At 45.8% G+C, this 16127-nt stretch overlaps 1 protein-coding gene across 1 annotated transcript in view; it reads right to left on the bottom strand.

Moving 5' to 3' along the window:
* Positions 1-14483, bottom strand: part of LOC101651672 (flavin containing dimethylaniline monoxygenase 1) — a 47638-nt gene extending 33155 nt beyond the window's left edge. The window contains exons 1-2 of the mRNA XM_004706735.2: positions 14407-14483; positions 2880-3016 (exon numbers count right to left, since the gene is read on the bottom strand). Of these exons, the coding sequence (XP_004706792.1) occupies positions 2880-3011 (132 nt within the window). The 5' untranslated portion in view covers positions 3012-3016; positions 14407-14483. The remainder of the gene's footprint in view (positions 1-2879; positions 3017-14406) is intronic.
* Positions 14484-16127: the final 1644 nt, after the last annotated feature.

The raw sequence follows: 16127 nt of genomic DNA, 5'->3' as shown, positions 1-16127 counted from the left end.
GGTGTTTTTTCATGTCCTCTATGCTCTAACTACGAAAATATTTGATTTACAAATAAGGAATCCTACTTCGCAGAATTTCATTTATCACGGTAGGGCCTAGAACCGATTAACCGCGATAAACGAGGGTTCACTGTAATGTATTCACATATGTACACCCCTATGCTTACACCTCCGTCTATAGTTTTGCTTCCTAGCTCGTTCTTCTGTTTTCTTTTACTTTCCTCCTGCCCCATGGTCATGCTCTCCTTACGTCCACAACTTAGTACTTCCTCTCAGCTACATTGCTGTTGCTCCAACAGCAACAGGATCTCTAGGTCTTCCTTGTTGTTGATTTTAATTCCCTAGTTGGTTCCCTGTCTATGGCGCTGTTTGCTCACTGTTCCCTTCCCTTGCCTCCTCCTCCCCAAGTCCTCCGGGGACTATCCCACTGCTTTCTCCTCGAGCTTGTTTTCCATGCCTATCTTATATTAGTAGGCAAACCAACAATAACAGAGACCAAACAAAATATTGAAAAAAAACCCACACATAATTCCAGGTCTGTCTGCTGACCTTTATGCCTATCTCCCCACTGGTCCTGGGGAGTTCCGGGAGCTGCCCCTCTGAGCCTGAAGTCTATTTGGGGGGCTCTTTAAGGGATTTGTGGCTTTGATTGGCTTCTGTCTTCCTTGCATTTTTAAAGACTGCCCTCCCCCAAATGTTCTCTACCCTTCCGTTTTGATTATAAGCTTTATCTATTGGCTCTTTACTTATGGCTGCAGTAGCTGGGAGAAACCATTCATGCCCTGGGTTAATGTTCAGTTAAGTGCAGTAATTTATAATCTCTATCGTCTTTGGACTTTCTCCCTATTTGGAAATGCATATCATCTCCACATGTGTTTTATTGCATTTCTGTAGTTTGCCTTTATTTTTATAGAACACCTCCTTCCCCTAAGCGCCATAGTGTTTGCCTGGAGAGCTCTGTTGAAAATGGGGCTTCAAACCAGTTCAAACTGGTTCTGCCATGGCTGCAGAAACAAAGCTGGAACATCACCACATTTAAATATTTGGTTCGGGAACCTACCCAGAATGGGAGAAATTGGGTCTTGATGCCCTGAAATGAAAGACGCCTAGGAGGGGTGGTGAGCTCTTGGGGGAGCCCGAACATGGCCTTGGATCAATGCCAGGTCTGTGGACCTCGACACACAATCAAAGTGGGATGATCAACCGCGTCTTCGAGCTTAGCACCTTTGTTTTTAATTCAGCCAATCAAGAGATTTGGGTGCTGTGCAACACGAGTGCTGTACCTGTTTTCCAAGAAGGAGGTTAAATTCTACCAGGGTTTGATGCATACATTTTCTCATTGCTTTTGTGTCCTGGTTCACTCACATTAAAAAAATTCAGGTCCATCCTGGTGTTGCTTCTTCAGCCATGACTGAGCTAGCCTGAACCAGCTCAAAGACCTGGTTGAGAAGGATTCTGCAAGTTCCCGAGGAGGAGTATTAGACTTGCTTAGCAACGTCTTCAATGGGCCTGGGAGCGCAGGTCGGAGCAGGCGCATCGGCTTTCTGCTGCTATGTTGGAGCACAGTTTGAAACTCGAAAGCAGATGTGCTCTTTCACCTCGTCCCCTTTGAGAAATCTGCATGTATTAATGAGGTGATAGGTCACATTTCAAGTTTTATCTTTATGTGAGACAAGCTGGTCAAAAGTAGGAGCATTGGTCAAAGGAGTGGCCCCGTACTCTTCCATAGCTGAATTAGAACTTAATTACTTTATTCCAGTTCCAATCCCTCGCCTTTTTATGTATGGAAAAATGCTGTGTCTTTTTCTCAGCTCCTCAGGGGACTTGAGGCTAGGATACTTGACACCTTCCTATGTGTGTGCGCGCAGGCTAGTTCTTTTTTGCGCTGTTTTGTGTGTGTGGTTGCTATTTCTGGCAGTGTTCTCGTTAGCACGTTTAAAACGCCAAACCAAGCCGAACTGCCCTTGAGTCAATTCTGACTCACAGTGCCAGAGGAGAGCTGCTTCTTAGGGTTCCAGGGCTGTCAATCATCAAGGGAGCAGACAATCTCAGTTAGCAGGCCAATCCTTAGCCCACATCGCTTCCAGGGCTCCTTAGCACATTTACAGCTCATGAGAAATAGGTACTAATGCTTGTTGTGCCTGGAAGGAGAGATCATAGGAGCTATGGGGATGTTGGGGGCACTGCTTCTCTAGCCCAGCCAGAACAGTTTCCTCTCCCTGCTTCAAGTTTCTGTGATCTCTGACAAGGGCCCCTGTGATGCTCCTGGGCCCCACTTCCAGTCAAGGGTGGGGATTACGGTCCCCTTTCCTAAGCCTCTAGCCTCCTTTTTGGGCCAGACTGAGATAGAAGAGTGTTACATTACTTTTCTTTTGTTCAGGAGGAAACAATAGATTTTCCGTTCACTTTCTTTAACACAAATCAGGGGGAGAATCCTTGGCATGGGCTGGAATTGCCTGGCCAAGGGGACTATGGGTGAGATTCATTCTATACTGTGTCCCCAGCCCCTTTAGTGCAGCTACAAAAGGGCTGGGAAAAGAAGCAGGTAAAAGCAGCTCAGCATTGCACACGCAGGGGCTGAAACTCCTCCGCTGTGCTCCCTCCCATTCTTGCCCCTTCAAGCACTGCAGTGCCCAGCGGCCACATTTCTCCCTCTTGGCTCTGGATAGAGTTTAAGGCAGTGGATGCAACTCCCACTGAAGTTCAGCTGCCCTGCTACTTTCTTTAGTCAATTTCAATGGCCCTTCCAGGCACCCAGTTCAAGGCAACATGGCTAGCCCTTCCCCACGGTAACTGGCTCTTGTGGAATGCATACACACAGCCTTTTCCCTTCACCATGCATTTTCCAAAAGCAAACGATAAAGCGAAGCTGCACTTACGGTGAATCTCCACAGCCCCCCAAGGTAGTCGCTCCTCTCAAAACAGGTGGGCTCCAGTCCTTCATCCAGGCAGCACTTGATGGAGGCCAGGCCACTGACTCCAGCTCCCACGACGGCAACGCGCTTGGCCATGTTCTCTGGTGCAGGGGGGAATGAAGCAACTCCTTTTATTCACCAGTGAAAGCCCCACCCCATCCTTGGCTACGCTAGCAAACCAGAAGAAAGAATTTGGAAGATTAAAGGATTTGCTCCGTTTGAATCCCCTGTAGCTGCTCTCTGGTATGTGAATGTGAGCTGAGAACCGTTCAGGCCACTGGTTTAACCCTCCTACCCTGTGTGTTCCCACCCCTCACTCGGAGCTGCTGCCAAGTGTCTGTCCACTTGTTGAGGCTACAGTTCTGGCAGAGTGGCTGAAATGAGAGCCGGGGCTGGGGTGGATGGAATGTTGCGTTCTGGACGGTGCTGCTGGGTCCAATCGCTCTTCTCTAGTCCTAAAATCAATTAGAGCAGGCGGCTAGGAGCGATCCTCTGATCTAAAAACATGCCGACACGAAGCTCATTTTAAGGTGGTGACCTCCTATGGCACAGGGCTATGCGGCAGCCACTGGTGGAGTGGAAGGCGAGACATTCATTGCCATCACAGGTGCTGTTGCCCAGCTGCCCCAGGTGATTTCTAGGTCGGACAGCCTGCCAGCAGTGCAGCTGCACTATCAGTTGCGAAAACCATCCCTCTTTTCACAAGGGGAGACTGCCTCACCCCACGGGCACCTAGCGCAGCCACCGTTGGCACAGCCGGACAGGTCGTCTGTCTTGAGTCTGTGTAAGAAGCTGACAAGCAGTGCTGCAGAATCAGTCGGCTCTGGATCTAGGCTGCCCGGATGCCAGCTCAGCTCTGACAGTTCCTACTGTGGAAACTTGGGAAAGTTAATGAACTTCTCTGTAAACTAACCCCTCTGTCAATCTGTTGCCGTCAGGTCACTTCCAACTCTTGGTGACCCCATGTGCGTCTGAGTAGAACTCCGTTTTACAAGGTTCTCAATGGCTGAGGCCCTTGGGAAGTAGATTCATAGGCCTTTCTTCTGACTCACAGCGACCTTGAAGGACGGAGTAGAACAATTCCTTTCCAGAACTGTCCGTTTGGGCTGGAGCAGACTGCTTTAGCACGCTCCCAAGCAGCTGCTGGGGGGTTTGAACTGGCCCATGTTGAAGTTAACAGTCCCACAGCGCCACCAGGTGCCGCTGCGTCTCCACCCATTGGGTTAGTGGCTGAGTGCTCAGCCACTTGGGCCACGCGGGGACTAACTGGGCAGAGAAAGCAAATCGTTGGGAGCTTCTTTTCAGTATGTTGTGAACATTGAGCAGCATGTGTGAAGTGCCTGACAATAGTGCTTAGGGCACAGTAACTGTTATAAAAAAATGTAAGCCATTGTAAATGTAAAATCGTTTTTCCAAAATTGGTTTCATATCGTATCCCTTTCCTGTCTGTCAGCCCTTGCTCTTGTAAGCCTAACCCCACGTCAGGTCAACAGCGTGCACAACACTTAACACTGTGCTGTGGGCTGGTTTTCCTAACAGACTTCTGTGGCCATTTTCTCTTCCTCAGTCTGTAACAATTTAAGGCACAGGACTCACGTCTTTTTGGACGCAGCGTGGGTTTTGGAAGTGCCCCCCAAAAGTTAGTTTCTCTGAACATTTGTCGTTACCTTGTTTTACAGGTAGATTTTGCTTCTTAACCCTGACTATATTTTTTGGATTTGTTTTAGAATTGGAAGTCAGAGAGAATAGGCTCACTGAAATATGAGAGTAGGTGAAAAAGTATTGTTCCTGGGGGTCTAGTTCATAGATGCCCTGTTTTAATCCAAATAAAACACCTTTCAGTATGTCTCTGTGATCAGCGCGTGGGTGGCCAGTGATGAGTTTTCTCAGGAATACTCTCAATCTTAGTCTCATTTCCCACTGCCGCTGAGTCGATTTCAACTCCTGGAGACCCTACAGGACAGAGCAGAACTGCCCCTTAGGTTTCCAAGACTGTAAATCCTTATTGGAGTAGAAAGTCCTATCTTTCTCCTGTGGAGCTGTGTGAGGTTCCAATGACAGATCTTGCCGTGTGGTTAGCAGCTGAGTGTGTAGCTCACTACGCCGCCAGCATTCCTTTTAATATCATTTCAAAAACCCCAAAGCCGAACTCACTACCATCAAGTATAGCGGCCCTACGAGGACAGCGTAGAAGTGCCCCCGAGAGTTCCCAAGATGCTAATTCTTCATAGGAGTAGAAAACCTCGTCTTTCTTCAGAGAAGCAGTTGGTGGTTTTGAACAGCAGACCTCTCCATTAGCAGCCTGAGTCAGGAAGCACTGTGCCACGAGAGCTCATTAATTTCATTAGGATTCCTTACAAAATGCTTTTCGTGCCATGGGAAAAAATGATTTCAAGGGCTAATATAAAATTTTTAACAAAATGCCAGTGGACAATTCCCAACCATCGAAGCTTTGCCACAAGCTTATGAGAATACTGCTTCACCCATAGCAACAGATGTTAGATGGATCAAGTGTTTGAAGGAAGGTTGGAGAGACTTCAACGGTGACTTCAGGACGGAGAAAGGAGCTCGAAGGTTGCGGTGATAGCTCTTCGGGATTCCACAGGAGTCATCCAGATGGATGTCTGGAGGAAGAACCTAGGCGCTGATTATGAAGAAGCTTTGAGAAAATGGAAAAGTGCATCGTTGAGAAAAAGGTCAGGAGAGTTTCACTGTGGATTTTTTTTCTATCCCACCTATGCACCTGCTCCTGTATTTTTTAAGGGAAACAAGGACTGTCTCGTGAGAATTTTGTTAGGAAGCTGTACCCCAGCCACCCTACAGCCCCACTCTTGCCCCATTGAACTCCTTTTTATTCCTTCAACTCAAAGAACATTTTAAAGGATCATGACTAGCCTTCTTTGAGGAGGGTAAACTGCTGTTTTGATGTGGTGTAAATCAGAGAGTGCAGAATTCTTCAGAAGAGACTAAGAGACTTGGAAACACTGCCTTCAGAAGTGTACAGACCTTGGTGGAAGACATGTAGAGAGACAACAATTTCATATCTTCCTATTTTTCATATTTTGTCTAATAAAATTTTCCACGGGTTTGTAGCAATTCTTTCTGACTGACCCCCGCCCCCTGGATAATTAGCCCAATTATAGAGCCTTTTTCTGTTGTGTTTACTGCGTGTCTCCATGTAGGTAGGGCTGCACTATTTATTGAATGAAGTGCAAAGGCCCCTTCTTTTCAGATGTCAATGCTATTTATCTTGTGGGACATAATGCATGGAGGGAGTCGGACTCAGGCCTGGGCGGGCAGTCTTACATTCTGCACCCTGCTGCTGCCTCATTTTCTAATCCTGGAATTGACGAGAGCAGAAAAGGATTGTACATAAAGCATGGCCACTTTGATGGGGAAAATGATTCTAGGGAACAAAGAGGAGGCATTGCACCTAGAAATACAGTATTTGCAGCTCCTTGCAGGAGCCTGCTGGCCCTTAAAAACTGGTTGTAATCAGAGCATGATAGGCCTGCAGGCAGCAGGACTGCAGGAAACAAAGCAGCTTCCTCTCCTGAAGGGACCGTGAACAGCTGTTTCCAATAGGTGGATGGAGAAAGAGGAAGGGGCACTCTCCTCAGCATGGCTCCCTCAAACCAGAGCAGAGGGCAGCAGGAGGAGGGAGGTGAAGTTCATCCTGCTACAGTGACCAGGGGAACTCTGTAGGGCAGGAGGGATGAGCCCCTGGTGCAGAGAGAACCAGTGTTGTGTATTTCGCTACCTAGGATGTTACACGGTCAGGTATACAGAGCTGATAGGAGAAGCAGCTGGTACAGCAAGAAAGAACATGTGACCCCCCTGGGACCTGGCTCTCCTGGGACCTGAGCGTAGAGGTCCTGGGCAGGGAAGTGAACTGCCCGGGGCTCTCTATGCAGAAGGGATTATTAGTGCTGATTCTTGCTCCAAGGGCCTGACACGGTATTGCAAACATCTGCAATATCATCGGGTAGAGAAGGGTTAGAATGGGGGCTCATGGTGGAACCGAAGAAGTTCCGGGGGAGTCTGACTACAGCTCAGTGTAAGCACTTTTCAGCATCCCACACTGTGAGATTTGGCTTTCTGTAGCTATAGATGACTCACAGTTGAAGATATTCTGAATAGGAGATGAATAGATCAGGTGGAGATCAGAATTAAAGGCCCCTTTTGGGTTTTGTTTTTTTGAAAAATCCTTTTATTAGGGGTTCATACAACTCTTATCACAATCCATACATACATCAATTGTGTAAAGCACATTTGTACATTCATTGCCCTCATCGTTCTCAAAACATTTACTCTTCACTTAAGCCCCTGGCATCAGCTCCTCAATTCCCCCTGCCTCCCCACTCCTCCCATCCCTCATGAACCCTTGACAATTTATAAATTATTATTTTGTCATACCTTACCCTATCCGACATCTCCCTTCACCCACTTTTCTGTTGTCCATCCCCCAGAGAGGAGGTCACATATAGATCTTTGTAATCGGTTCCCCCTTTCCAACCCACCCTCTCTCCACCCTCCCAGTATCGCCACTCACACCACTGGTCCTGAAGGGATCATCCATCCTGGATTCCCTGTGTTTCCAGTTCCTATCTGTACCAGTGTGCATCCTCTGGTCTAGCCAGATTTGTAAGGTAGAATTTGGATCATGATAGTGGGAGGGGGGTGGTGGGAGGAAGCATTTAGGAACTAATGGAAAGTTGTATGTTTCATCATTGCTACATTGCACCCTGACTGGCTTGTCTCCTCCCTGTGACCCTTCTGTAAGGGGATGTCCAATTGCCTACAGCTGGGCTTTGTGTCTCCACTCCGCACTCCCTCTTATTCACAATGGTGTGATCTTTTGTTCTGATGATGCTTGATACCTGATCCCTTCGACACCTTGTGATCGCACAAACTCGTGTGCTTATGTTAGATCTCTCTGGAGCTAGATTTATACCTCGGTCCTTGGCTCCGCGCGAGAAAGAATTCACGCCGAAGCCTGGTTCGTGATCGAAGTGAGTTTTATGAAAGTTAGAAGAAGTTTCAGGTTTACACGGCACCCAAGGAGCTCCTCCTGGACACGCGGCCTAGCTGGAAGCGGCTCTGTGTCCCGCAAAGCGTGCCAAAGCTCTCTGTGCCGGAGTTCTCCCTCCTCCGTTCTAAGTTCTCCTCCCGTCTCGGTTCTTGTCCTTGTTCTAAGATCCCCTCTCCTCTGGGCTTCTGCCTTTTCAAGGATTCCACAGGGAGGCGTGGTGGAAGATCCCTGGTCGACCCCATTGGCTGAATTGAATTCACCTGGCTAGGTGATCCAATTCAAGTTCACGCCCACCCCTGCCTACCGGCGGGAACCCTGAACATGTGCGCTGTGCCACTCCTTTGTTCCCCTAGCTTGGCCCTCTGGGCACGCGTTAATGGACATCCCCCAGTCCTATGCTGGCCTACCTAACACTTCTTCCATGTGGGCTTTGTTGCTTCTGAACTACATGGCCACTTGTTTACCTTCAAGCCTTTAAGACCCCAGACGCCATATCTTTTGATAGCCGGGCACCATCAGCTTTCTTAAGCACATTTGTTTATGCACCTGCTTTGTCTTCAGTGATCTTGTCAGGAAGGCGAGCATCATGGAATGCCAGTTTAATAGAACAAAGTGTTCTTGCATTGAGGGAGTGCTCCATTTTGGGCTTTTATCAACTCTGAGACCCAGTGACTTGTTCTCTGATGAATTCCGTCCTCCAACACTTACTGTTTGGATTCTAAGTCTTTGGTGCAGTGTCCTAAGTTCACAGGCTCTTAACGTGAAGGAACATTTGGAGCAGATCACAGACTAGATACTGCTCTAATGGTGTGATCAACAAGCACTTCCTACTTACAGAATAAATAGGACAGGGACCCTATAACAAGAACCATTATCCTCAGCCAAGGGCCTTGGAATTAGGCATCCGTCCTGGAGTGAGGTGTCACAATCACATGCATGTGTGCCCCACTTAGGCATCAGGGGCGAGGAACCCAGTAGTCACTCTCCCCAGCAGCTAAAAGGACTGCATACCAAACAGGGAGTAGGGGGAAAGGGTCAAAGAATGTGAAGGCTCCTAGTGGGTAAGGACCGTTATTCATTGTCCTTACAGGAGCATCTCCTGATCCACTGTTCAGACTCACTGGCACCAGTGAACATTCCTTCGTCCTTTATCCCCCCAGCCCAGCTAAGATAATGAATGCATGTTTTAGTTCTCTCAGTGGGCAATCATCTTCCCCCAGCGGTTATGCGTTAGGCTGCTAACCACCAGGCCGGCAGTTTGAAAACACTGCGGCTTTGTTCTCCTGTAGAGAGTTACAGTCTTGAAACCCCACAGCTGGCAGATAGCTCTACCCTCTTCTGTAGGGTTGCTATGAATCCGAATCGACTCAATGGCAGCCAGTGAGTAGCCATGGAGACCGTGAGGGGTTAAAGTGCTGCACATCTGTGCACCACCGAGAGCCTAGGCTATGCATGGAGGGCACAAAAGATGAACAAGGCACAAGCCTTTTCAGGAGCAGCCAGATTTAAAATTTTTTAGGATGCCAGACTTAAAAATAAATAAGAACAACATTCTGAGAAAAGTGCTAAGATAGAGGTGTGTCCAAAGTGCAGCATGAGCACGAGGGAAAGAGGGGGTGATTATGACTTTGGAATGATAGGAAAGCAACACAGAGGAGCGATTACTTGCCTCAGGCTTTGTAGTGTGAACAGGACGTCAGCAGGCAGAAGAGAGGACTCGGGGACTCCAGGAGCAGTGATGATAAGGACTAGAGATGGTCCATGGAACATTTGTGACTGCTCCTGGCTCCTAGAGAAATTACCGTGTGTACCGTGCCAGAGGAGGCTGCGTCTTACTGCTGATGAGTCTTCCCTCAACACTAAGTCTTCCCTCATAGGTCTTAGCAGCAAGCAGTGTTGACCTGCATTAATTGAGGCGTAACTATTTTGAGATGGGTTGATCTTCTGATAAGTAAAGGGAATCCATTGTCACCTTCCCAGTTGCCCCTGAGTGCACTTCAACCCACGTCCACCCCCAGGTGTACCAGAATGGAACCGAGCTGCTCAGGGTGTCAGGGGGTGATTTTTGGGAAGTAGCTCATCAGACTTTTCTTCTGAGGCCCTTCTGGGTGAGCTTAAAGCGTGCACATTTCCATTTGAAGCCGAGTGCTTAACCGTTTGCCTCACCTAGGAGCTGTAAGTTAATACTTTCATGTTCCATTTATCTCCTCCCCAAATGAAGCTAAGGAGTTTGGGTGGCACAGTGGTTAAAACTCTAGGCTGTTAACCGAAACCACGGTGGTCAGCCCACATGCGCCCAGGAGGAGAGAGGTGTGGCCGTTTGCTCCTGTGGAGATGACAGCCTTGGAAGCCTGAGGGGACAGTTCGATTCTGGCCTTCAAGGGCACTGTGAGTTGGAATCCACTTGATGGAAGTGGGTTAGTTTTTGTTTAAAAATGAAGCCAGAAGTCGAACCTATCTCAGAGTTTTGTTATAAGAATAAATCAACAAAATGAAACAATGATTTAGCATAGTACTGGGACATGTTAGGTTTATAATATATCTGCCTATTTTTTATATGTTCATATTTTCCTTTTAAATATGAAATATCTTGGCAATTTGCTTTGATAATTCAAGGCTTAATATTCTTAAAAATCAAGTTTCAGAATACTTGGAATCAGAACCATTGTGGAGCACTAGGAATGTACAAGGGGGATTCAAAAAGTTTGTGGAAAATAGAAGTAAAAGATAATGGCTTCCCTTCCCCCCATGAACTTTTTAAAGCTCCCTTCTCTACATGGTATCCTCCAGCAAGGGAAGGAATGGAGTAAGGAAAACATATGACTAAGGATGAAAGAAAGGGGGAATGAGAAAAGCAGAAAAGGGAGGGCACAGGGCACGCTTCAAAGTCAACCAAAGGTTGGTCTTCCTTCCTGGCTTTCTTCCTTGTCTTCCTCCTCCACCTCTTCCTCCTCCTCCTCCTCCTCCACCTCTTCCTCTTCCTTCTCCTCTGTCCCTTTATTCTCCTTGTGATATCAGCCTAGTACTACATTGTCTTCTGTGGATGGAACAATAAACATGAGATGACATGAACGCAGAGTGCACAAGTAAATACAGCCTTCACTCACAGATAATAACGAATCCATCCACACACCAAGGAACTTAGAAATTTAAACAAGTGTCTTTTAAAGAGTTTTGTTCTTTCATATGTTATGAATTAAAAATAATTGCTAGTGACCTAGTTTAATAGAGTGGTTGATAATAGAGGAGGAAATATTATTAGCATAAAAAGTACACTAATGAAGCTGATTATTTGGAATGATAGTTCACCTGATAGTGTAAAATTAATACTTACAATGTTTGGGGACGAGTCAATAAAAATGTGACATTTTCTTTGTTGGAAGTTTCAAAAGTATTGCATTATTACTATTTTAGCAGAGAAATTGGTGAATAGTAAAGTTGAGAAAAAGTGATGAAATTGATAAGAAAGCATCATTGGCTGAAAAAAGTCATAAAACATAAAAAGTAAAATAACATAAGAAGTACAAAGTCACTGTTGGTTGTACAAACTTTACTAATTTTTTACCAAGGGGTCCGAAACAACTCTTATTTTCCTGTGGATTGCATGTTGCTTCCTCTACTTCAAAGAAATGAAATCGCAAATAAGTCATTTACTGTAGTCGAATTGACCTTTTCTCTTTGGTTTATCAGGGTGCTCTGGGGAGTCAGAATATGAAGTTATCGGTGTTAGGTGAGGCCAAGATGATTCTGAATGATTGTAGCCCCGTGTGCAACAGAGAGAAACATTACTCAATCCTGTGCCGTCGTCACAGTGCTTTGAGCCCATGGCTGCAACCACTGTCTGTCCATCTTGTTGAGGGGCTTTCTCTTTTTGAATGACTCTCCACTAAGTGTGATGTCCTTTTTCAGGGAATATCCAGGTCTGATGGTCATTTCCAAATTGTGTGCAGAGACACCCTGAGATAGTTTACATTTTTGAGGAAATGGGCTTGATGACACTTGATGTCTGTGGACCCCATGGTATTCGCTGGAGGCAGCTCCAGTTTAATGACCTCTAGTACGGCGTCACTTTTAATGACAGGTGCTTACAACGCTGAGTGTTCAGTAACTGCTATGAGAAAGAGCACGCGCTGCATGAAAATCGAGTAGGACAGGAAATGAAGGGATGATTTCCAATCTGATTCCATGACTTGATAAATTAGGCCATGCCCACAGGCGCATACATCTCATTGTTGAGTAATTCCAATTACTTAAGAATGAAATCAATATATTGTTTTTCTTACATTTCATGTGCAGACATCTTGCAATTAGCTGCAAAGTTATTAGAACACAAATACTTAAGATACATGGACCTGGAGATAACCTGAAGGGATTAATCACATGCCAAGAACTCCTTGGACCTAGAAAGTTTGGGGTTGTCTGGGTTAAAATCTGGGCTAGAAATTACTTTTGGATATTTTGGTTTTGATCCCAAGACTTGATCGATTGATGTCAGAATAAGGCAACTAGAACACAGCATGCAGGCCTCGGAAGTGTGGTTAGTGGATGCTGAGCTAATTGTGACTCATGGTGACCTCCTGTGCCAGGGTGGCATTGTTCCAGGTTTCAAATCTGTGACCTTTTGGGAGCAGATCACTAGGCCTGCTCCCAGAGGTGCCTCTGGTTGGGTTTTGGACCAACAAACTTTTGGCTGGTCGTTGAGTGAGTGCTTAATCCTTGGCACGGTTGCATTACACTGAGTCAATTCCGACTCATAGTGACTCCAATAGTGGAACGAATGTTTCTCAATTGTTTCCCATCTGTGACTCAGTCATCACCTCTGGTGCTGTCAGACCAGGGCTTCGAACCTGTTCAGTGTGGTCCAGTCATAGCCTTTGAAGGGACACTGGAATGGACCTCGATTTTTAAAATGTAGGTGGCACTAAGGTGTTCACTGGAACGGGAAAAATTATGGGTCAGATGCCTGTGAGGAACCTCATCCCCCTCGGAGAAAACAAAGGCAATGTGTGAGCTGCAAAACAACCAGATCTCTGGACTGAGTAGAGAACAGATGGTGGCCCTCCCCACTGCTTTGATCGCATGTTACTTTCCACAGTCCTGACAATACTCCATGCCACACATCAGGCTCCTGAACGGGTTCAGCCTGTCTGTCCTGAGTCCCCCATTCCAGAGCTTTGACCTGTAGTTTTCCCTATTGCTTATAGTTCCAGATCATCCAGATTAAAAAAAAATACATGCCGGTTCTAATTTCACTTATCAGTCATGACTGAATGGGTTGAAAGTTACCATAGACCCTTAAAATCTTTTTGGCACATGAAAATGCTGCAGAATACCGGTTTGCACAATCACATGATGGTGGCTTGTCTTCCAGTGGATTGTGGCATTTCACAAGTAGTCCTCATGGCTAGTAACTGGGAGTCAGTGTCCACTTAGCCCCTGTGAACAAATCAGCAAACTGGTACATCCCTTGCATTGGAGCAAGGCCGTTATGGGAGTTCTCTCCGCCAGCTCTCACTTCCTCAAGTCCCTTCCTAAGCCCCTCTACCAGGAAGCAAACGTCCTGCCAGGCTCCACGTGTACCTTGACAGCTACAAAGCCCCAGCCAGCTCCCGAGGCTGGAGGAGAAACTCTCCATAATAACCAGGGCTGAGAGTCAGTCTCTCCAATTGTCAAACAGCTGGGATGGAACGGAATTGCAAAAAGTTCCTTTCAAAACCCTTGAAATTATTAATGTTATAAAATTAGCTGGGTGAAAGAGTAACAAAAAATAAACACCACGACTTGCACATATTTGTCAAATTCCAAAGGAGAGGATCTTTTCTCTATGTATTCATAACAAATTTTATAAGCACCCTCACCTCCACCCCCTTGAAAAAAATGGTCTCACACCATGTTAGCACTATTGATGGAAATACTTAAGAACAACTGGTATCTTTTTGCATTAAAACACAAATTGCTCCCTTTGAGTCAACCACTTTATAATCTGCGTAGGAATGCATTTACCAGTGTACACAGAAGACTTGTCAATATCTGACTTTACTGACTCATCGCAAGTGCTCAAACATGTACTACATTCCTTGTACTGTGGGGCAGGGAGAGGCTTTTTACCTCCTGCAAGGTCGCAGGCAGAGGGAGTGGCCTTGGGGGGTGAAGTGATTCTGCCCTGGACCATAATCACAGAAGAGGAAAAGTCTAGACCTCCTCTTCCTCAACCATAAGGATCATAGATCATATCTAGTTACTAATTTTAAAACCAAGCAATCCCTTACTGTTAAGTTGATTCCAACTCACAGTCTATAGGGCAGAGCAGAACTACCCCACAGGGGTCCCAAGGTCAGAATCCTTACAAAAGTCTGCCACAGCCGCTCCCCTCCCAGTAGCTGGTGGACTGAAACCACTAACTTTTGGGTTAGCAGGCAGTCACATTAACTACTGCCCCACCAACTCTTCCTTATGTACCTGTGATTCCTGTTGTCGACGGCTCTGCCACGGTTACAGCTGTGGACCTCAAAGCAATCACAATGGGTTTGTGTAAGCCAGTGTCGTCCTGGGCATCCCCAGCACACCAGATGAACCCTGCTTAAGAGATAAGGAATGTCCTGTAGAATCTGTAGCCTAAGATTAGACATTGGTTATATTTTAACCTTTCAATTAATTGAAACAGTGAAAGTCTGAAAGAGCTGCTAGTCAGTGATAAGGACTTTAGACTCACTCTTCTGTCTTAAAAATAGAAATTAAGTCAGGCTGTCACATCCAAGTTGTCATCAGTTTCACTCTTGGAAGTGGCTAGAATAAAATAAGATCAATTGTGCCAAGAGCTGTGACACCATGGATTCTCTTCCAAGGGGATGGACCCCTTTTACATTTAGAGAACATTAATTTGGAATCATGTGTCACTACATTATTAAATTCAATTTATTAAGCCTTGGCAAGTACAGATAATTTGCCTGGACACTTGGGAAATGCAAGACAAGTACATGGAAAGATCGACTCCAAGCATCCTCCCCCCTCCCCAGTTCTTAGCAGAGTAATCTTGGAAAAATGGAGGAGAGTAGAGCTGTCCTGAAGCTTTCCAAGCTGTGAATCTTTAAGGAAGCAGACAGCTACATCTTTCTCCTGCACAGCAGCCCGTGTGTTCGAACAGCTATCCTTTGGATTAGCAGCTCTTCGTTTAACCATCGCGCCACCAGGGCTCCTTCTCCTCACTGTGAAATAGGCGTAACAAAACCTGCCTCAAAGGTGAGGATTAGAAGACATAATTTCTTTAGGAAGTCGTACACATACTCAATATTCTGCCTACCTCCGATCTAAGAACAATTAGTTTGTGTGACGTGGCCCTGCTTGATGCTTGCCTTCATGAAGAGATCACTTAAGATATGGGTGCTGGAGAAAAGTGTGGTGAAGAAACCAGACAGTGCCCTGTTGTCAGAAAGAATAGTGTCTGGGTTCTTAAAGGTGTGACTTAAACCAAGCAGTCATATAAGTGAGGTGTCAACTAAGTTCAAGTGAGGTGTCAACTAAGTTCACATGGAAGAAACATACCAGCCTGTGTGATCCAAGAGATATAAATAATAAAATCCAAATCTGAAGTGGTATCAGAGCTTAAGTTGTGAATCAGAGCTTAAGTTGGCTGACAGTGGAAGCCCCAAATCCATTTGCGAAGTCCTCGCATGTATTAAGACTTTGGTGAATCCCCTCTGAACCTAGTTGAGGGAAGTGAACAGCCTGGCTGTCAGACAGAGAGCATTATAAAGTTGATTATGGCAGATGTAGCTAGGGTAAAATGCAACACCTTATCATTTGATCACCCTGTTGACCCTCTTTAAAGTTGTTTCAGTTTTTACTATTTTCTGCTTTTTAATTGAGGTTTCCCTATGTTTTGTCTAGTTGTTATTAGTTTTGTTTGTTTCTTGGCTGTGTTTGGTATGATTTTCTGTATATGAAATCCAGGATAGGTAGATCTATAGACAATAACTGGATTGATAATTGCCTACGGGCATGGCAGGGAAGGCTGGGGGAAATGGGGAGCTCACACCAATGAGGATGAGAAGAAAATGTTCTGACATTGATGGTGGTGAGGATTGCACAACTCTTCTTATTATTTATCTATTTATTTATTTATTTTTTAACATTTTATTAGGGGCTCATACAACTATTATCCCAACCCATACACACATCAA

Source organism: Echinops telfairi, unplaced genomic scaffold, assembly GCF_000313985.2.
Source record: "Echinops telfairi isolate 266 unplaced genomic scaffold, ASM31398v2 ScPeMD7_7424;HRSCAF=8462, whole genome shotgun sequence".
NCBI lineage: Eukaryota > Metazoa > Chordata > Mammalia > Afrosoricida > Tenrecidae > Echinops > Echinops telfairi.
Note: the sequence above shows the minus strand (reverse complement) of the source record. Positions and strands in the feature narration are given on the sequence as shown.